At 39.4% G+C, this 23,104-nt stretch overlaps 1 protein-coding gene across 16 annotated transcripts in view; it reads right to left on the bottom strand.

Annotated features, from left to right (window-relative positions):
• Nucleotides 1–23,104, bottom strand: part of DMD (dystrophin) — a 2,656,945-nt gene that overhangs the window by 53,059 nt on the left and 2,580,782 nt on the right. For 10 of the 16 annotated variants that reach the window (XM_027533574.1, XM_027533578.1, XM_027533570.1 and 7 more), the window contains 5 exons: nucleotides 21,667–21,803; nucleotides 20,921–20,959; nucleotides 16,525–16,590; nucleotides 15,367–15,432; nucleotides 12,772–12,930 (listed from right to left, as the gene is read on the bottom strand). In XM_027533574.1, coding sequence (XP_027389375.1) covers nucleotides 12,772–12,930; nucleotides 15,367–15,432; nucleotides 16,525–16,590; nucleotides 20,921–20,959; nucleotides 21,667–21,803 — 467 coding nt within the window. Of the gene's footprint in view, nucleotides 1–12,771; nucleotides 12,931–15,366; nucleotides 15,433–16,524; nucleotides 16,591–20,920; nucleotides 20,960–21,662; nucleotides 21,804–23,104 lie in introns of those variants that run through there. The other 6 variants (XM_027533571.1, XM_027533583.1, XM_027533586.1 and 3 more) reach the window with 4 other exon arrangements.

Below are 23,104 nucleotides of genomic sequence, written 5' to 3' on the forward strand. Positions count from 1 at the left end.
CCCCTGGAGAAGGAAATGGCAACCCACTCCAGTACTCTTGCTTGGAAAATCCCATGGATGGAGGAGCCTGGTAGGCTACAGTCCATCGGGTCCCAAAGAGTCGGACACAACTGAGTGACTTCACTTCAAAGCTTTTATAAAAAATAAGTTATAAATTCAAAATTCTACTTCTTATAGAACAAAAGATATTTCCCCAATGAGGTAAATAATTTTCTAATGTTTTCTCCTACTATGGAGAAATCAAGTTTAAGCCATGTACATAAGAGAAACATGGCGTGTACATGCCTACAGAATTTATCTATGCAGACATGTCTAAGGATTTTCAGACAATGAATTTAAAAGAGAGCCCCAAAAATAATCCCAGGAAATCTTAAAGTCTGGGTTAACCTAAACAACTTCAATGTTTTCAGTTGAATGGAAAATGACATAAAGGACCACCCACAGAATGGGAGAAAATATTGCAAACAAAGTGACTGACAAGGGATTAACCTCCAAAATATACAAACAGCTCATGTAGCTCTATGTCAACAAACAAACAACCTAATCAACAAATGGGCAGAAGATCTAAATAGACATTTCTCCAAAGAAGACATACAGATGGCCAAAAGGCACATGAAAAGATGCTCAACATCACTAATTATCAGAGAAATACAAATCTAAACTACAGCGAGGTTATCACCTCACACTGCTCAGAATGGCCATCATCAAAAGGTCTACAAACAATAAATGTTGGAGAGGATGTGGAGAAAAGGGAACCCTCCTACACTGTGGGTGGGAATGTAAATTGGTACAGCCACTATGAAAACCAGTATGGAGATTCCTTAAAAAACTAGAGTTACCATATGATCCAGCAATCCCACTCCTGGTCATATATCCAGAGGAATCTTTAATTTGAAAAGATACATGTGCCCCAGTGTTCACTGATGCACTATTTACAACAGCCAAGACATGGAAATAACCTAAATGTCCACCAACAAATGAATGGATAAAGATGATGTGGTACACATATACATTGGAATACTACTCAGCCATTAAGAATGAAATAATGCCTTTTGCAGCAACATGGATGGACCTAGAGATGCTAAGTGAAGTAAGTCAGAGAAAGACAAATACCATTTGATATCGCTTACATGTGAAATCTAAAGAAGATGATACAAATGAACTTAAAAAAACAGAAATAGAGTTACAGATGCAGAAACTGATAGTTTATAGTTACCAGGGAGGGAAGGGGAGGAGAGGGATAACTGGGACTGACGCACACACACACAACTTTATATAAAACAAGTAACGGGAAGATTTTTACCATCTGAGCCACCAGGGAAGCCATCATGGAGTGCTACTCAGCAATAAAAAGAAGTGACTACTTACTATATATAAAATAGATAACTAATAAGGACCTACTGTATAGCACAGGGAACTCTACTCATACTCTGGAATGACCTGTATGGTAAAATAATCTAGAAAAGAGTGCATATATGTATATGTGCAACTGATTCATTTTGCTGTACAGCAAAAACTAACACAATATTGTAAATCAACTATACTCCAATAAAAGTTAAAAAGAAGAAAATAAATAGGTTTATTAAAGATTTTGGGCAAAGAACAATAACATATGACATGAGAAAAACAAAGAAGACAGCTGAAAACCAGCCAAAAAATCTGGCAGGCCATAAGAAAAGTCCAAAGGGCATTTATCCATTCCTTTAATGAACACGTATTTCTACACCCAGCACTACAGAGAGAAAGATAAGTGAGACACAGTCCCTTGCCATTCAACAGCTCAGCTTCTAGTGTGTGGGATACTGTTTAGTTTCCTGTAGACAAATCTTATACTACCGGGTAAAAGGGCTGTGAATTATGCTCATTGTTTAAGCTAAGAATAGAGGTTATTTCTATCCTCAAAACAGTCACTTGGAGTTACTCAGAAATTATAGAAAAAGGATCATGTGGATTTACCTATTAACTGCAGTTAGCAGACAGAGTGGTACCAAAAGGTAACCCAGGACTTGAAGATACAGAACTTTAATTATTAACATAGCAGGGGGGAAAAGGGGGAGGGTTTGATAGTCTACAGAAGTCATCCAAGTATATAATTAATACAAAGCAGGAAACCATTTCTAACTTTGCTACTGGTGGAGAACTGGGCCTGGCCAGTTACAATCCAGTACACCAGGAGGTCCTTGGTCTTCTTTCCACATAAGCTCTCTTCCTAGGAGGACCCTGTCTTCTCTCTAGGCTTCCACCTCCAAGCCCATGACCTCACCTCCCCTACCCATTACTTCTCACCTCAATCTAGACTTCTAGCTCTTGACCTGTCTTTTCCACAGTCTCCTGGATGTCCCCATTAGCCATGGGTTCTGTGAGCTTAACCTTGCTACGTACCAAGCCATGCAAAGTTGACAGGTTCATCGTTTATCCTTCCTCTAACATTTCAGTGCCAGAAAACTAATCAGTTTCCTCAAGTAGCATTATACAGGACTGTATTCTCTGCAAACCCGTGCACTCTAGCCTGCCAGGCTCCTCTGTCCATGGGATTTCCCAAGGCAAGAATGCTGGAGTGGGTTGCCATTTCCTTCAACATGTTCAAAATGTATACCTCAATATGTCATCGAGATGAATGTTACACCTGCATTCCTGCTAATATCTTCCCACGTGTTAGTAATACACTTTTGTACCACAACCCAGCAGAGGCCTCAAGTAACTACTAGCCTTTGCATCTAACAACTTAGAAAGCAAAATCCAACAGTAATCATTGTAGAAGCCAAAGTTCCTGTCTTTGGTGCATATGTTTCAAGAGTCAATCAGTTAACGACAATTAAGAACTCCATACAGCAAATTAATTTTGTCAAGTTCTTGGTGGAATTTCTTCTTGCTGGTTTGATTGCAAAGCCAGGTCACTTCCACTGGGATATTCTGTAAAAGCCCTCATATAATTATCTAATCTTATGGGAGATAATTCAATACCTATCTTTGAATTTTCCAGACTAAATCATTTTGGTCTCTGGGATTGTAGGACTTCCCTACTGGAGAAAATCAGGAGTTCAATTTTGTGAGAAAAATCCAAGCTCCATTTGCAGAGACATGAGTACCGACCTGTGAAAGTGAAGTCGCTAAGTCATGTCTGACTCTTTGCGACTCCGTGGACTATAGCCCACCAGGCTCCTTCCATCCGTGGGATTCTCCAGGCAAGAGTACTGGAGTGGGGTGCTAGTTCTTACCAAAGTGAGTTCCACAGAACACTACAATTGGGCTGATGTCAAGGATGTATAACCATCACTGGGTTTAAACAAAGATAATCATGTTTCTTTACTTCTTTCATCCAACAATGAGAGAGAGACAAATCATTGTTTCCTCTTAGCCCCCTGCCTGCAGGGAACCTGAAATCAAATTTGAAGCTCAATTATATCAACTAAGCTAATCCCTACTATGTTCATTGCTTTACTATTTCTACTATAGGAATCTTATTGCTACGTTTTTTTAAAAAATCCTTTTTGGAAAGTGAATACATAAAAGCAATATAGGAAATTTCCACTTGAATCTCCTGGGGCAAACAACAGGATGCTCAGAACATAGTTCTTTTTCTCTATCCACTGACCTTGGCTGCTTAGTAGCTTTTCTTGTATGTTCTATGGTTTTTGTTTACTTGTCATGTCCCAGTTGCCTAGTGAAAAAATTCAGACTGCCCCATTCCTCCTTCTCTCATCTTCCCTGGCCTCATTCATCCAGTGACCTTCCCATTTTTTTAGCCCTTCTTCACTTGTGTAAGGGATCCTTAGTTAAGAACCTTGCCATCTTTCAACGAACTGTTGCTCTGTCCTTCTGCCAGTCTCCATGGCTTTAGCTCCCTGCCTACAATCATTTTTCTCCATCATTTCCTCCTCAAAAAGCCCTCACTGCTCAACTGCTTATAGGATAAATACAAACTCCTTTGTCTGACATATAAAACCCTTTCAACAGTGATCTCCAGCTACCATTCCACTACTCTCTTGTTCTTTCCCTCCTGTGCTCTGAACGCACATATCTCATGGTCTCAACAGACTGGAAGGCTCATCCTTACTTCCTCTCTCAGCCTGGAAACTCTGATTCAGCCTTTCTTCAACTCTCTTCAATACAAGCACTTGTAATACTGGGTTACACTTAGTTGTTTACATGTTAATGTCTTTTTTATTACATTTTGAGCTCCATGAGAGTAAGAATCAAGGCTTATCCCTTTTTGTAGTCTTGGTACTTTGAAAAATACATTAAGTATTCACTAACTATCTGGTGAGTTGAGTGGAATGATATCCTCAGGTTTGGAATGTAACTAAAGAAAGTTAAGACTATAGTCAGTTCTACTGTAGCATGATGGTCTGGTAATAAAAGCTACAAGAAGGATGAGGGTCTTCATGGAGGATCTAAAAGGGAAACTGGCTTGTAAGAACTTCAGCTTTTATCCAGCCTGTTCTAGGAAGACAATGGCTATACCAGGAAATCGTGAATACTGTTATCACTGGAGGGGTTACTTAGGTTTTTCTCTGAGATAAAGCAATCTTGTTGTTCAGTAACTTAAGTTGTGTCTGACTCTTTTGTGACCCCACAGACTGTAGCCCTCCAGGCTCCTCTGTCCATGGGACTTTCCGGGCAAGAATACTAGAGTGGGTTGCCATTTCCTTCTCCAGGGGATCTTCCTAATTCAAGGATCAAACCAGTGTCTCCTGCATTGGCAGGTGGGTTCTTTACTGCTGAGCCACAAGGGAAGCCTGAAGCAATCCTTATGCCTATCTAATTTCCTGTGCCAAGGCCTAAGCTCACCAGTTTTACTTTTGTTATCATTTCTAAGATATCTAAGACACAAGACCCTAAAATGGAGTGATACCTCCAATCTTTAAAAAATATATATTTCCCACTTAAACAGAATGAGTATTTGCACCTAAAACTTCATGCTGTTGTCCATCAACAGACAAATGGATAAAGAAGATGTGGTACATACACACACAATGGAATATTACTCAGCCATAAAAAAGAGTGAAATAATGCCATTTGCAACAACATGGATGGACCTAGAGATTATCATACTAAATGAAGTCAGACAAAGACTAATATATCACTTATATGTGGAATTTAAGAAACAGTACAAATGAATTTATTTAAAGAACACAAAAAGACTCACAAGACATAGAAACCAAACCTATAGTTACCAAAAGGGAAGAGAGGGAGGGATAAAGTACAGTTTGGGATTAACAGATACTACCATATATAAAATAAACAACAAGGATTTACCATATAGCGTAGGGAACTATATACAGTATCTTGTGATAACCTATAATGGCAAAAAAGTACACACATACACACATACTTCAATTACTTTGCTATACACCTGAAACACAATATTGTAAATCATCTATACTTCAATTTTAAAAAAAGACTAGAATCTAAGTTAAATTGTCTGTTTACAGAGGATTATAATATGCACATTAAAACCATCTTTACTGTGAAAAAGAAAAATTTCTTCAAAAAAACCTCAGGCTGCTCCCCAAAAAGGTTGAGGGTCACATTAACACATTTAGTGTAACAAGACAGTTAAAAAGAGGGAGAGCTCAGATAAAGGAGGAAATAAATTGTCATTCAACATCATTCATCCACATCCATGAATGGGATAGGATGAACTGGTCCCCCTGAGCTTTGGTTAACTCAGGATAAACTGAAGGAACTTGGGTTACTGGGTTGCTTAGTTGGAAACCGAGCCTCTGAATCATGGTGACCCCGCCCCATGCAACTGTCCTCCCAGCCTGAGGCAAGCTTATTAAATGCAGTAGGTATGTCCTTCAGCTTCTCTTGCCATGAAAGATATTGGTGGTCTGATGTATGTGGGAAAACTAGCTCCCTTTATCTTAAAGCCCTTTGTTTTGGGGGCTCATAGTGCCAAGTGGCATTAGGCCCCAGTTTCATTAAATGTCTCATACACTGCTCTTTTGAATTTATAAAACTGTAAAGACCAACTATGAGAATCAGAATCTACCAGTGATGTCTACTAGATAGTGACCATGCACTGTTACCTTCCTCACCCTTGTTCCTTACCCAGACTTCGTCACCTACAACAGCGTTTTCGGAGGTGCTCCTGATTGGGCTTCCCTGGTGGCTCAGATGGTAAAGAATCTGCCTGCAGTACAGGAGACCTGGGTTCAATTCCTGGGTTGAGAAGATCCCCTGGAGAAGGAAATGGCAACCCACTCCAGTATTCTTGCCTGGAGAATCCCACAGAGAGAGGAGCCTGGTGGGCTACTGTCCGTAGGGTCATAAAGAGTCCGACATGACTGAGCGACTAACTCTTTCACTTCTCTTGTTCAAAACAAGGCCTCCTCCTGTGCCCTGTGCCTCTTTCCCTCCTGTCTACTCTTGGAAAAGCTCTCTTCCCCCCTTTTATTCTGGCATATTCCTCCAGCATGTGTAAAGTTATTAGGGATCTTTAAGTAGAACAAAAAGACCAAATGAACACTGCACGGCACCCTGTGAAATAATCCCAACCACGGATTACAAATATTTGCATATGTAGAGAGCTGGGAGAACGACAGCCAGAGGACAAGGCTGGAAAAAGATTCACTTTTCTCTACATGTCTTTGGATTTCCCATAATGTGCATGAATTACTTACTAAAATAATAAAAGGAATTATATAAACATTTTAGTGTTTACATCTTCTAGAGTTCTACCAAGCCCAGTGTTCTCCTTCTGCCATGCGCTCCCTGGGTAGATAAATTTACCCTCAGTCTCAACTACCAGTTGTGAGCTGGTGACTCACAGATCTGTTCTCTCTGGCCCACACCCCTCCCGCAAGCTTCACAGTTTCACTCCTCCCTGTCACACATTTGTCCATGGGTATGTCACCAGAAGGGCTTCCCAGGTGGCTCAGTGGAAAAGAATCTGCTTGCCAATGCAGGAGACGAAGGTTCGATCCCTGGAGTGGGAAGATCCCCTGGAGAAGGGAATGGCAACCCACTCCAGTATTCTTGCCTGGAGAATTCCATGGATGGGGGCCCTGGCAGGCTACAGTCCATAGGGTCACAAAAAGTTGGACATGATCTAGCAACTCAACAAACATCACCAGAACCTCAAACTCGATGTCTTCTGCACCCCATTCACCATCTTCCAGTGACTCAACCTTGAGGAAGGCCCTCGATAAATCCTGCTGAATCGAAGGGCAAACTCTCAATTTATCAGTAGACAGCTCCTCCTGAGTTGTCAGTCCCAGCTGTCCACAAACCTTGTTGTGCCTCATCCAGAATTGGGGCTCATTCCTTCCCTCCCCAGATCCAACTAACCAGCCAGCCACACAGCCCTACCCCTCCCCCAAAATATCCCTCACCCCTTTTCTATTACCTTCCTGTAGGCCCTTATCTCTTTCCTGGGCTTCCATGCTCCCTGCCAATATGACTCCTTCTTCCAGGATTGTGCTTTTCAAAGTCCTCACCCACTCCCAGCCCCATCCACACACAGCTGTCCAGTCATGCATATAAGTCTAACAGGATCAATCCTGGCTCACCCTGGTGTGGGGGGCGGCGTGCAGGAGGCCCCTACTCCTCAGCACCTCATCACATCTTTGTCCATCCCCACCTGGCCTTGCTGACCTGTCTGGCTTTGTCTCTTCCCATTCCCTGCCTTGTTACAGAAGACACACCACAGTTTACAGTTTCCAAATATCCTGTGCTGTTCCTCCCCACATCTCTGTGGTGGAATGCCCACTCATGACCCCCTTTAGCTTCATCTTGGCCATCTCCTCACCATCATGTGAGTCTCGCACAAAGACCTAAGAAAGGAACATGGAATAAAGATATCCTGAGACTGTGAAAATTGAAAACCAGCAGACTCTGGCCTGGTCATCATGTCATTTGTAAGGGAAAGCAACAGGATTATGATCACCAGCTAGTGTAATTCAGTGGTATAAGTAGCCAATCTTGAATTTCTCTGAATATAACATTAACGATCTTACATAGCCATTGGAGGAATGAAAAGGATCAAGGGAATACTCACATTTAGGCTGCATAATGACTGGCTGCCCAACAACAAGATATATGAAAGGTACTGAGTAGGTAGGTACTAGAAATCCAGATTCCCCTGGCATCATATAATATCTACTAACCATCTTAATTAACTGTGGACTTCGCAGTGAATCTGGTTAGTATTTACCCTCCTTTTAGACTTGGGAACAATCTAATCAATTTGATGTGCAGGCAGCAGAATGACAATGAGGTTTTGTCTTTCATAACAGTTACCTTTTTCATTGCCAGGGTCCTACCTAGAATCTCACAGCAAGTCTGAGTTCATTTAGACAGTGCAGAGAAAAATACCTTGGAATTTGACACTACAGATTTAAGTCAGGAGATTGCAGGCTTTCATCTATGCATGAAAAAGTAAACTTTGGGTTTGCAATGCCAAAGACACACAGTGGAGCAAATTCTCAGTATCCAACTGGGCTCAACCAAAGAGGTGAATCAGAATTATCTGTGGTATGAGAGAGAGACGTTATGCAGAAGTGAAACATTACAGACTGTAGAAGTCACTAGTCACTCAAATTTATGAGAGATGCTATTGAGAAAATTCTGAGTCAGACTTAGCTTCTGCTCAGAGCTTTCACCTTATCTTTGTAGCATAAGCCACGAATCAGAGAATGCTGGGGAGGAGGGTGGAGACAGGCAGGGCTTAGGATTTGGAAAATGAATTTTGAGCATTCTAAACTTATGACAAAGCAATGCTTGGTGCTCATCAAAGACGTTTAAAAAGGGGAAGTATTCTGAAAAGCAAGTAGAAGAAAAGCTTCCAAAAGGCTTTTCTCTATGAAATTAGGTTTTAAGAAGAGTTTTCACCAAAACTAAATGCAAGAGTGTAACAATGAAAATAAATTCAGCTTCATTTCCATTCATTTATCCATTAATTTATTCAACAAATATTTATTGAATGCTATGTGCAACAATTGGGAGAAATGGAATTCTAAAGACAGAGATAAGATACCCCTAGGATACTTCCTAATTAGCCATTTTCTGTTTTTCAAGGTGATGGTGGGGAGGTGTCATGAATAAGAATAACAGAATTCAGTAACATATCTAGTCAGGAATGGAGATCTTCAAGCCTCCTTCCTTTGCTGTCCTTTGGAGATAAGCCCTTGCTACAGAATAAAGGAACACAAAGTACCCATATACATATGTCCAGAGGACCCAAGACACTCTCAGTTTTCAATATCCTTTCCCATTTGCTCTAAATGTGTGCTTGTATTTGTTCAATTATGCAGCCAATTTGACTAGGGAAATACAGCCAGCTTGGTGGGCAACTAATGACCTCCTGGGTTCTCTCAGAGGAAAGACAGGAAATGGAGAGTTACAGGCTCCTTAGGCAACACTGAAGTCGGATCATGAAGACAAAGCCATGCCTCTTTGAAGCTCTTTGAGAAGTGCAAGAAGACAGGAGCGGCTAGAGCAAAGAAAATCAGAGGCTACTTTCAGGAGAGGATCTCAGCAGAGCAGCAGTCCCCAATCTCTTTGGTACCAGGGACTGAGTTTGTGGACGATAGTTTTTGCACAGACCAGGGCTGCGTGGGGGTGGTTTTGGGATGATTCAAGCGCTTTTGCTGCCACTGATCTGACAGGAGGTACTGGTCCATGGTCCAGAGGTTGGGGACCCTTGCTGCAGACACATTTCTTTGGGACTGGTATGAAGTGAAGACATGACAAAGCAGAGAAAGAAGGAAGCTCATCCTGACCTTTAGTTGAGGGTCAAAATAACTTACAGAAAGACTGGCACCAACACCAGATTCATTTTGGATTTCTGAGCAGCCCTGGAATATTTTCTTTTTTCTTTCTTTCAGAGAACATACCATTTCATTTTAAGGGAATGGCCTTGGATACTTTGTGTGATGCTTTTGAATGGTGGGGCTGGAGAAGACTTTTGAGAATCCCTTGGACAGCAAGGAGATCAAACCAGTCAACCCTAAAGGAAATCAGTCCTGAATATTCACTGGAAGGACTAATGCTGAAGCTCCAATACTTTGGCTACCTGATGCGAAGAGCTGACTCTTTGGAAAAGACCCTGATGCTAGGAAAGACTGAAGGCAGGAGGAGAAAGGGGCAGCAGAGGATGAGATGCTTAGAAAGCATCACCAATTCAGTGGACATGAATTTAAGCAAACTCTGGGAGATAGTGATGGACAGGGAGGCCTGGCATGCTGCAGTCCATGGGATCGCAAAGAGTCAGACATGACTTAGTGACTGAACAACAAATTAGATGTCTTTTGGGGTAAGGTGGTTATCACTGTGCCACAGGTAGATGAATAGGTTTATTCATGTGTAGTCCTAAAAATATTCCCTCCAGTATAAGTACCTTCATGGAATGTGCTACAATTCTACGTAAATGATACTTATATAAGATGACTCTTCTTTATGCTAGGGCGCAAGGCAGAGTTGACTATTCTGAGTCAGAAAATCTGGATCTGGAGTTGGTTCTTCCACTGGCTGTCTGAAATTTAGGTCAAGCCATTTGAACCCCTCTGAACCTACATTTTCTTATCAATCTTCTACATAGCACTTTTAGGAAGATGGAATGACCCAAAATGCACTACAGTGCTCTGAAAATGATGAAATGCTAATATAAACGATAGTTTCAGTACTCTTCACCAATACTCTTTGGCCTGGTTGTAATGGTATGGAGGGAAGGTGCAGCAGTAATAAAACAGAACTCTTGACCAACGAGATAGAAAGACATGGAGCACAACGGACATTCACATAGTAGAAAAATATTCTCAGCCCTGGGTAACATCAAATTCTATTTATAATACCAATACCAGCTTTTCTTCCTATTTGACTTTGATTCCTAAAATAATTAAAGACTTAACATAAATGAATACTAATGACACTCAATACAGTAAAGGGAAAGGTTTTATCTACCATGATATTCACTGTCAGTCTTACATATAAAGCCCCAAATAATGTTACTGTTAAAACCAACAGAATGCTCAGTATTCCCTCCTGAATGGTACCTGTGTGATCTCTTTTCTGTATTCTTACCTCAGGCTTTTACCAAAAATTTCTGGAAAACCCACTAAAGAGTCGCACTGTGCTAAGCAGGATAGGGGACATTAACATGATTAAGACACAGTCCTTATTCCAAAGGCATTCACTGTCTCCATTAGAGAGAGGTGGGGTGTGTGGGGGTGGTGGTGGCAGGTAGCTGATAAAAAAGCTAACTGAAACGAAGTTCATGGAGAAAGATCCAAGGCATTATGAAGATCTAGACAAATGACAGATTACTTCCAAATGCAGGGACTGATTAGTACAGTGATAACCACTTTACCCTGAAAGACATCTAATTTGTTGTTGTTGTTCAGTCGCTAAGTCATGTCCAACTTTTTGCGACCCCGTGGACTAGACAAATGACAGATTACTTCCAAATGCAGCCCCATCTGCTAGGAGCTTGGTGGGGAAAATCATTCTGAGCAATGGCGTGGAGGATGGCAGCTAGGCTAAGAAGCAAGCTTGAGCTGAACCCTGAAAGTGGATGAGAGCAGGATGCATTCAGAAACAGTAGTTACAATAGCACAGCCAGAATCTAGGTACACAAGATGACGACAGTGTAAAAAACCAGGTCAAGAGAAAATTGTGGAAGGCTGAAAATATCCAGCTGAGAAGCTAGGTTTTTTAAAAAAGATGCAGAAATCTAGTCAAGGAAGAATGCCATGATGGCTCTTGGGACTGGGAAGATGCACAACTACCATCAGTAGGGAGGATATAGTGGGGGTGAGAGACAGACTAGAGGCAAGCCGACCAGGTAAGGAGCTCCGGCCACAGGTCAGAGGAACTGAGAGCTACACAGAGGCCCGGGGCAGCAGCAAGCAATGGATGAATGGCAGTTTGCCTTTTCATCTTCAGGTGACACAGTCCCCAAGGGCACTTGGTTCTCAGACATACTGTGTTGCTAAGATGAAGAGGTCTTTGTGCCTTGGGCTAAACCAAAGACATGAAAGTACTCTAGTCCCACAAATTTGAGCCACTGCTCCTTTACAGACCTGCCTGGTGGCATCTGTCTAAAGAAGGCACACTGAGTTAGAAGTGATCACATGCAAAAGCCTTTCTTAAGCAAGGGCCCTGTGATGTCATACACATAACACAAAAGCAAAGTCCAATGATTCGCATCATTCTGATGCCACACAACATGCCAAACCTTTATATCTTTGTCCTCTGTGGAGTCATAAATTTTGTTTTTAACTTTTATATAATTTCTTGTCTTTTCCCATGAACATCTTTTTCAAGTGATGACTGACAACTAGAATTATCTCACTAACCTGCTAGGATGGTGAGCATAAATGATTTCTGTATTTGATGATGGAAAATAAGATGACTAATTCATCCCCAAATATGACCAGTGAGCCTCCTTTCGTAAATGCTTTAAGATAGGTAATATGCCCAAACACATGTACACATTGTATCATCAGAAAATTAAATGACCTACTTTGTTCTTAAACTCTATTCTCAAATATGAGATCAAAGCCTCTAAAATACATGCAGCAAATCAAATACCACCACGAGCATTCATTTCTTTAATACCTAATGTATGAATTCTTACTTATGCTATTACATTCATTTTCTTCTTTCAGATGACAGAAAAAGAGACTCTGTTAAATGGAGCTAAACAGATTATTGGAGAAAACAGTTAGACATAGAATGACTCTAAGTGAAGATTCCTGGCACTTTTCTATGTGTGCAAGTGTATGCGCTCTGCATCCCAATGACAAAGCTAGAAAGAAAACTCACCTGTTTTCTTCCTCAAGATCTGCTAGGATTCTCTCTAGCTCCCCTCTTTCCTCACTCTCTAAGGAAATCAAGATCTGGGCAGGACTACGAGGCTGGCTCAGGGGGGAGTCCTGGTTCAAACTTTGGCAGTAATGCTGGATTAACAAATGTTCATCATCTCTGGAAAATAAAATCAAAGGTTTTGGTTTTTTCCCCCCTTATTTTGCTTTGGGGGGCAGGGACTCGGGCGTCTACTTTAAAATTGAAACAGTTATTTGCTCTTAACAATTAATTAGACCCTTTTTCCTGCTTTTAAAGACATTTTGATACTCTTGAGGTTGTGGTTCTACCCTCCTATTGGTGACAGTTTCAAGTGTTTCTTGCTCAGATTTTCCATCGAATCTGGGTGGTCGATTTACATGAGTAAATCAATGGCTTCAATTTCTTAACCCCACTGAAGCAGGATGGTAACAATAATGAAACTATACATTAAATGACTATTTCATTCAATTATTGTTTAGCTAGAAAAACAAAAATCAGCAGGAAAAAAAAAGAGCCATTAACGTGACTTATTAAGAGAGGACTGAACAACTCATTCCTTAGAGCAGCTTCGAAAGACTAATCTTCAGGAACAAAGAGGCCAAAGGCTTGTATTTTGGCAGGCAGCTGCCATCTTTCTTTATATCCGTGGATTCTCTAATACACAGGAGAAATTATTTTCTAAATGCACTGCCCGTAGCTCCCGAAAGGCCTGCGTACCTCCGAGTTACAAGAAATTCATCCTGTTCTTAATGAGAGGCTAAAATCCTTTGTTTCTGGCTAGATATCAGTAAGATAATACATTAATATTTCCCTCTCCACACCTGTTTAATTTCCTTTTCTCATCTCTGACTCTGAGCTGAAAAAATTTTGGATACTTGGGGAAAAAATCCTCCTCATTTAAATGATCTTGGTCCATCAGGTCAGATAACTGGTTGGTAAGTTAAAATTAAAATAATGACTGGGTGTTAAAAATAAACATTTAAGTTAAGTCAACCGATCTACCAAACCTCTTCCCCTGACCTGACCCTAAGATTTCATGTTATTCCTAAGCAACACTGAGTCAGAATGGATACTATGCCCTCAGAATAAGCTACAGCTAAATTTTGCTTAAAAATAAACCAAACGCAGTTTGGCCAACTAATCTGCTAGCCCTCTTCCCAAATTCTGAAGGTATATTGTGAGGACTTTCCATGTTTAATTATAACAGATAGTTATAATTCAACTTCTCTTACTGTTCTCTTGGGCAGTCAATGAATGGCAGCCATTCTTATATAGATACAACTGGAATCACTGTGAATGTACTACAGCTTCTAACATTCAAATCAGTGATCCAAAGAACCAAATCATTCAGGTTGCTTACATTTAGTTGATTCTTTGTTTACATATCTTTCTGTCAAAGTAGTTTATACATTAATACTATTAATACTTTCCCCCACAGCTCAGAAAGAGAATGTACCACAGTTTTATTTCCGGGCAAAGGCTTTTTTGTTTAGTATAACTATGAATGGCTGAGTGTTGACTCTATTATCACCTTGATCACCTTTATGTACCAGAGGAGATGACTTATTCTCATGCCTTCAATAACCAGCTATGTATAAGTGCTACTTGGGTACTATTGCCTTCGGTCTAATCCTTATACAGGCTGTTTCTCATTTGACTGTGACTGTGGGTTGCCACACCAAGTACATGTGATAAATTTACCATTTTCCCCTTTGCCTAGATTCTCTATGACAAAATGGTGAGACATCCGTAACTTAGGAAACTAACATCATCATTGTACCTTGACTAGATTTCATCTCTGTAAGTTGTCTCTTCAGTTCCCAGTTTGTCCTCCATAGAAGCTTCTCAATCTGCTCCCTCCACCTCAGGCTCTCAGTTCACGGCAGGACTCCTCAGTACTCCTTATGGTCAATACTACCCTTACACCGTAATGAAGCCTCTGTTCCCCTGCCATCGCTGTGTTCTCTGCCACTCTGAGCACCACTCTCTCACCTTCTTTAATATTGGACAGGCCTGGAGTATCATCCCACTACAAAACCGTGACCTCAATTTGTACTTCCTCTTCTGAAACGCTTCACAAGACTGCCTCAGTTTGTTTAGCTCATGAAGATGCTCAATCGCAAAAAAACCTGCTAGCTAGGTTCTCTACAGGAAAATGCCCATCTAGCTACCCCATGGGAATACCAGTGCAGCTATTCCAAGATTATAGTTCTACTGCCCATGGATGGAGCTATCACTTGAAAAATTAACATCCAGTCCCTTTAAAAATCCCACAGGTTTGGGCAAAGAGTAAACATTTCATACAGTTTCGGTGTTTGAGACCCTGCAATTTGTGGTAGTATAGCACTGAATGAGGGGAAGGCAAAATGTCTGGGAACATTTATGCCACAGTTAGGAGGAGCTCATTCTGTGTTGGGATGTCAAGAGTTAAAGAAAAAAAAGCCAATGAGCGTCTCCCAGAAAGATCTAATGAATATAAATGCTGATTCCTATCTTCTGTGCTACCCTATGTCTAAATCCCTCCAAGCAATTTCATGGTCAGGAACATTTTGTAAAAAGAGACAGGATACTTACATGCTCTCATTAGGAGAGATGCTATCATTTAGATAAGATCCACTGCTGTTTTCCATTTCTGCTAGCCTGATAAAAAACGTAAAAGCTCATTAAAACTTCTGTGACTTCTTAGACTCTATTCAAGACCTAATCGAACATTCCTGAAAACTAAAGGATAAATCATGTCAAGAAGAGAAAGGAATCCTTCATATTTAAAGGATGTGTGTGTTGGCCTAGCCGTTTGAGGTGAGTGGTGGACCCCAGCTAGTTAAGCAGGTTTACATTTATGCTATAAATTACAAGAGAAGTTGCATTCTTTTTTCCTTCACAGGTTGATCTTTCTTTCGCTGAGAAGAGGCCTCTGTTTTCATGGGACAAGCTTCCTTCACAACAAACACACTCCATACCTTCCACTACCCCATGTGTTTTTAAAGACAATTAAAGCTTTCCACTGATGACAGAATGATACATAGCTAGTTAATACATCCCATGGTTGATAAACACGTTCAGCAGTTAAAATATTGATAAAAGATAATTCACAGTCAGCTCTCTACACATTCTGCCACCAATTTTTACCTTTAAAAACCTCCTTCACCTCAAACAATAATAGTCTTTTTACAACTTGAAAGTTAACCAAACTCTTAACAGATGTACTTAACAGGCATATTTTACAATTAGCAATTTAGTTCTTAGATATAAAAGTTACCTCGAACACAAAGAACATGAGACAGAAAGGTCCAAGGATTAGGAAAAGTAATGATTCTCTTCTTTACACCACATTTTGTCAAATACACACAGAAATCAAAGCCAATGCTTTCATATTCTGCATATAACACAGTATCATTTCTTCACATACTTATGTCTGGTCTAGCAGTTTTCTAAGAAGGGTAGATGATTTCTAAGTCAATTGATTACACGTGCTCAGTATATAGAACATAACAAAGCTCTCAAAATGTTTAAAGGCCGGGGTTAGGGCAGATTGTTCTGGACTGAAGCGCTCATTGGTGTTCAAAAACAACATGCAGTTGGAATGGCATGCACGTTAGAGGGCAAGGTGATTAGTAGAAATCAGACAAGATTGGGCAAAAAAGAAAAGATTTGTTTAAAATTATTATAGGTTAGCTTTCCTTGGTTAGTTACTTCAATCAATATTTGCCTGGCATTCAACTAGTCTCATACCTGCTAGCATAATGTTCAATGCGTGAATGAGTATCATCGTGTGAAAGCTGAGGGGACGAGGCAGGCCTATAAGGCAGAAAATGTGATTAGTCACAGATACCATCCATTAATGGAGAAAAAAAAAACCCACCCCGCAGTTCTGTTATATACACGGCCTAGAATGCTTTCAGCCTAAAACTATGAATAAGGTACACATCTGGTTGTCTCTATATCTTAGAGAGATCATCAAGTATTGACAAGCTAGGTTTGACAGATGATTGGTCATCCTTTTGCTTTTCTCAAAAGCCACAAGGAGGGATCACAAACTTCTCTGGCAAGTTTTAATGATAGAAAAGGTCAAGGAGACAGTCTTTACATGACATTCAGTCTCATCTTGTCATGTCTCATTGTCTATAGCTCTGAAATTGTGTTAGCAGTATATGGTTTAAAACTTTACACAGTTTATACCTGTGCCATTTTTAGCTGCCTTCTTACTGAAGGAAAACTGTACATTTGCCTAGTACATTTGCAGTCAATGATTTTAGCTCTGGAGAGGCCACTGCAGTCTGTGACCAAGATTCCATGTATCAAGAAGCCTTGGTCTGCACAATTTTGTAAAAAAGGAATATAACTACCACATTAGCAGCGGGACTGTACTGCTACTTGGTAGAGTAAAACTGAAGGGCCCCCAATTATAATGTGATGCTTTAAAAAAAGAACTACTAACTTCAGTAGAATGTCACAGTACCTGAAATATTTATTAGGGATACTGTGTGCTAATGTACAGAGCAAAAAATGAGAGGAGGATTAGCATTCATAGTCTGTTTACCTTGTGGGTAAAAAAAAAAAAAAACCTACTTTTTTTGCTTCACAGATGAAGATTTTGGTAGGGTTGACGTGTTTTCACCTTTTCATACCTGATCTATTAATTATCCTTGAAGTTTTTATAGTATCTTTTAGATTAACCTTAGGAAAAAAATCCATCTGTTCTGAAAACCAGTTTGGGCTTGTGCTTTTTTGTTTTAACTGGAATAGGACAAAAAGGTCTCTTCCATTTCTCTCCTGACACAGAATGCCCTTAGGTAAAGGCATGAGTCCAAAAGTCGACAGTGATCTATTCAGTAAGGACTAGTTTAGTCCAGTGTTTAAGCAGCATTCAAGAACTTGGTCAGACACTAAGAAGAATATGCTTTTTCTTACAGTTAAAAAAAAGACAGACAGAAAGAAAAATGTGTAGTTACCTATGTTTACATAGGAAATATAGTAGAAATCTGAGTTTCTTAAAGAAGACACATAATTATAAAATGGTTATTAACACACTACATAACCAGGGAACTGAAATCTTGCCTGAGAAATAAATGTCTTATTTATGAAACCAATGTTGTCTACGTCAATTGTCACCAGACTCAAACTTGGAATAAACTACAAAGACGCTGAAATTGTCATAAGGGAACAAAAAGATGGCTACCCAATTTACCAGGCAGATCCAAAGATATTCAGGTAAATCTTCACTCTAGTTTTGGAGATAATCTGCTCATTTGTTAGAACCCTGGAATAGTCCATTATTAGAAAAATGCCAAGGTTTGCTTGGAAATATTCACTGCAGGTCAAGATAACTGAGTACTTGGATTAATTGGTTTATAAGCCCTATCTTCTGGAACAGACCAGTCTTTTGATTATATACTTCTTAGAAGCTAAAAGCCCACCATCAAGGAAAACATATTAGTGTTTCTCCCTTGTAACAGTTACTACCTTGGTAGTGTAGAGAAGAAAAAAATATGAGATCTTGGAGCATAACTGCACTAAGAAAGCTCAGAATGTAAATGTAAAACACTTTAATAAAATCTTAAACAGGATATCTTATGCAAAACTTTAATTCTTAGCCTTGAAGATATTTCCATGTTATTTTTCTTATTAACGTATGTAGCACCTAACACAGCATGCTTAAGCACAAGAACTCATAAAAACCAAGAAATCTAAAAAATATATATATATACACACACACTAAAGGAGGGAGTTATGAAATTAGAAAACGAGCCAAAAGGGAATACTGGTCAGAGAAGAATCATCTAAAAACCAAGAATTAGTAAAAGTATAAAACTACTTAGTCCAGAAACAAAGCTAAATGCAAAGCCTTCTGAGCACTTTTTCAAGGGAAGGTAAGAATACTGTTATCCCTTCTCACTTCCTAAATATAAAGTGATAGCTCCCCCAAAGGATTATTCCTGTTATTGTTAATGGCCAATTCTATCCCCTCCACCACCATTTTCTCATTATCTGTGACAACTCCACTAATAAATTTTCAAGGCAGAAGAGCTCAAAGAATATTGTTTGACCATCTCACTTGTGGACAAACAATATAAAAGGTTTATGCCAGGTTTACTTTCAACTAAGGTGACAAATCCAGGTAAATAAGGGGTTTTTTCCTGAGGAAAAAAAAGATTTGTATCTCAGTAAATCTTCAAATTCTATGATCCATCCTGAATGGACTAAATGCTGTCATTGTCACAGGATTTATTAATATCAAATAGAATTCTTGCAAGATAAAGCATTCTAGGACCTGACTCTTCTGCCTCAAGAGAACAGCTTTACAATTTATTTTCTAAATTATTTACCACCCCATGAATAAAGACTTTAATAAAATTACACATATTACAAGGACTTTAGCCTGCTGGGTTTGTTTTCTTCCTCAAAATTAGAATTTCCCACTATTTCTGAATAATCCAGCATACTTTTTATGGGAAGGCAAAGTGGGGGCAGGTTTCAGTTGTTAGAGAATATATTTTTAAAAAGAATGTTTTCAGAAAGACAAACACCCTCTACTTAAAATAAGTTACATTAAACTCACTCCCTGAATGCTTCTCATTAGCTTATGGATAGAATAAACTTCCTCTCTAGTTAGTCATTCTTTATTATGCTGTGCTACCTCTGTCTATGTGTTTTAAAAAAAATTAACTTTGGCATATTTGTCTTTTGGATTTTTAAGTTGGTTAGAACTTATTCCAACACAGAGAAAATCCACTTGCTTATCAGGATCCAATCCAGCTGAGAATTTCAGTATATTATTTTTTAAAAGTTCTTTATTTATGAAAGGTTTTACCTTCTGTAAACATATAGATTACCTGGGATAGGAAAAATAATTACCAATAGCAAGTAACATAGCTGAATCTAAATAACTCCCCAAGTTGTTTAAGCATAATTAGTAACAAATCAAATATAGTAACCATATCTCAAAATTAAAGGGCACAATAATGTGGCTTTAAAGAAGAAAGGAAAGCCTCACACTTCCTTTAGGCCAATAAAGACTTCAAATAAACTTCAATTAACAGTTTGTACTTATCACGACAGGATTTTTTAAAAAGGACCTACTTTAAATTTAATTACATGGTGGAATAAAAAAGACCCAATAAAGATAAACTGAATTCTTATATAAGTCCACTTTCCAAATTAGTCATTTCCCTCTTATATATAATAGAACTGTCTGACTTTAAATATTTTCATAAAGTACATTGTGAAATACCAAAATTTTGTTATAAACCCCCCCCACACACTGTAAGTTTAAAACAATGCACTTTGCTGATATATAAATCACAGACTCTATAGAGTTTTCTAATGACATTCTAAATTCTGAGATAAGTCAGTAAATTATTTATTAATATCAAGTATTAGTATTATTAATAAGACACACCAATAGTAATAACAAACACTACAGTACACTTTCCTTCCAGTGTAAATGTATGTTTATGAGCTGGGTATTTAGCTTGGAGAAGAGAGCAAAGTGAGTGTAGGTCAAAACTGAGAAACTCATATATATATATATATATATATATGTACACACACACACACACACATATATATATATATATATATATATATAAAGATTAGTCAAATAGCATGGCATTACCTGATAAAAAGGCCACATGCCTCACTGAAATTATTCAACCATACTCAACATTATACCATGAAACAAACTTCGCTGGTTTTTAATGGTCCACTTATAACAGGCCCTAAAGAATACAGCATCATCCTTTTGAAGGTCCTAAAGCACTCAATCTCTAGAAATATAACTAAAGAATATTATTATGTAATCAGAAGGCTCTTCCCTGCTTACAAGGAAAGAGCATATAAACATGTCTGCCAGGAACAGAACTAACAACTCAACAATTTCTTTGATGTCACTTTGACCTCCAGGCCAGGATTTCTGCTGGTTTTCATTTGACCAGGTGGGGACCCTAAAACCTCACTGACTCTCCTGATCTGTGGCAGAGGGCATCCTCAAAGACTCATCAAGGGAAAAATTTTGAAAGGAAGGAAGGGAAATTAAAATGTCCTTAAAACAAACAGAACAAAAATTTTTTTAAAAATTAAGCAAGCGAATGTGTTTGTGATAGCAGCACCCTTCAGCGCAAGTACTCACGCAGAGTCTACCGGCCAGAAGTTGATCAGAGTAACAGGACTGCAAAACAAAAAATGAGGTGGTGAAGAGAGACACAGGCAAACTCAGCCACACACACACATACAAAAAAAAATTACTGAAAGGTCAAAATAAATGAAACCCAATTAAGTATGAACCATGAAAAGCAACGGCCAGACAAAGGTGAAAGGTGAATTAAAAGAAAACCAGTGGTGCGACTGCCGTCAGAGTCATGGAAAACAGAAGAGAAGGTTCAAAAGAGGTGAAGACAAGATCATCACTTGGATCTAGTGAATCATAACTACTTACTGTGAAGACATTTCCCGTGACCATTATTTTCTTTCAAGTAGGAAAAAGTGACTAGCTACGACCACACAATCAGATACAAAAAGCCACACGCCTACTGATTTGTGAGGGGGGAGAATCAAAATGAAATCTTGGAGTCACTCATTTGTAAACAGTCCCGTATTTCTTACAAGCCTTTGTAAGGTAATTGGGAGCCAGGATATGGTGGTTTTTTTTCCCCTGTGAGATACAGTTTAACTTTTCGAAAGGGTCACTGTTCACGGGACAATTGACACGGAAACTGGTAACTGAACGTCAGCTTGCTTTTCTCTTTACAGCTACAGTAAATCTAAAGAAAGAAATAGGAGAGACTGTTTGCATTTGGGAGTGAAGGAAGGTATTCAGGTGAGAGGAGCTCAAATATATGTCGACTAAGAGGCTGCTGTGCTCTGGCCACTACTCACGTTTCCATGTTGTCCCCCTCTAAGACCGTCTGCACTGGCAGGTAGCCCATTCGGGGATGCTTCGCAAAATACCTTTTGGTGCGAAATTTGTTTTTTAGTACCTTGGCAAAGTCTCGAACATCTTCTCCCGATGTAGTCTGAAACGGAAATCATGAGGAGATCAGACCTGGGGCAGGGTTTTGAACTGAAAGCACCGCTTCAGTGCTCTGCCTTGAGGTACTTGTCTTATAATTAAGAGCAGGAGGCAAGAGCAAAGGCTGAAATCACACAAAACGGGCTTTGACACCAGACCTGCCCTTTACTAATGGGGTTAACAGAGGTGAGTTATCCTACCCAAGGCTCCAATCATCTACAAAACTGAAGCAAGAATGCCTCAACAAGTTGTGATGATGAATCAATGAAGTCTCAAGTACTAGGCTGCTCAATAAATGGTAATTAATAGACGTCTGGAGGTCAGAGAGTTGACCTTCAGTTTTGTTACACCTTATGGTGTTTGTAAAACAATATCTGTCCATGTTGCTGTCAGATTTTACCAAGTACCATTCAATTCACAGCATGGTACATTCTCCATCATTGAATACCTTTGCAAAAGGAATCAAAGTGAAGAAGACAATGAAATAACTGGGAGGATCGCTCTGAAGATGCAAGAGAGAAAAGCTCTAAAGCAGAGACTCTCAAACTCTGATGTGTTGGAAACCACCTGCAGATCTTGCTAAAATGCTGCTTTTGATTTATAAAGTCCAGGGTGAGGTTTGAGGTTCTGCACTGCTAATAAGCTCCCAGGTGATGCCAAAGCTGTTGGCCCACAGATGGCACTTTGAATAGCTAGCAGCCAGTGTTGAAGGAATACGAGATTTACACCCAGGTCTGTGTCCACCAAGTCCACGCCCTTTCCATTTCACTAGTGATTTTTCTTCGCTTTATTAAATTAATTTTTATTGGACTATAGTTGCTTTACAATGCTGTGTTAGCGTCTGCTGTACAGCAATGTGAATCAGCTATACGTATACATGTATCACCCCTTTTTTGGATTTTCTTTCCATTAGGTCACCAGAGCGTTGAGTAGAATTCCCTGTGTTATACAGCAGGTTTTCATTAGTTATCTATTTTATACATAGTGTCAAGAGTGCGTATATGTCAATCCCAATCTCCCAATTCATACCACCACCACCTTCCCCCTTGGTGTCCATATGTGTGTCTCCAGCAGTTTTTCAAAGTTCTATTGGCCACTTAACATTTCCCCAAGACAATAACTTAAGAGATGACTCCAGCACTTAATTATAGAAACTTGGGCAAACTTTTTAACCTCAGAATGTCAAGAGTCCTCAACTGTAAAAAGGGGATAAAAATAATACCTGTCTCATACAGAGTAGTTTCAAAGGTAAATGCCTAGCATGTATTGGTAAGTGTTAGTATGTTAAACAGACAAAAGATGAGC

This window comes from Bos indicus x Bos taurus, chromosome X (genome assembly GCF_003369695.1).
Source record: "Bos indicus x Bos taurus breed Angus x Brahman F1 hybrid chromosome X, Bos_hybrid_MaternalHap_v2.0, whole genome shotgun sequence".
Classification (NCBI taxonomy): Eukaryota; Metazoa; Chordata; class Mammalia; order Artiodactyla; family Bovidae; genus Bos; species Bos indicus x Bos taurus.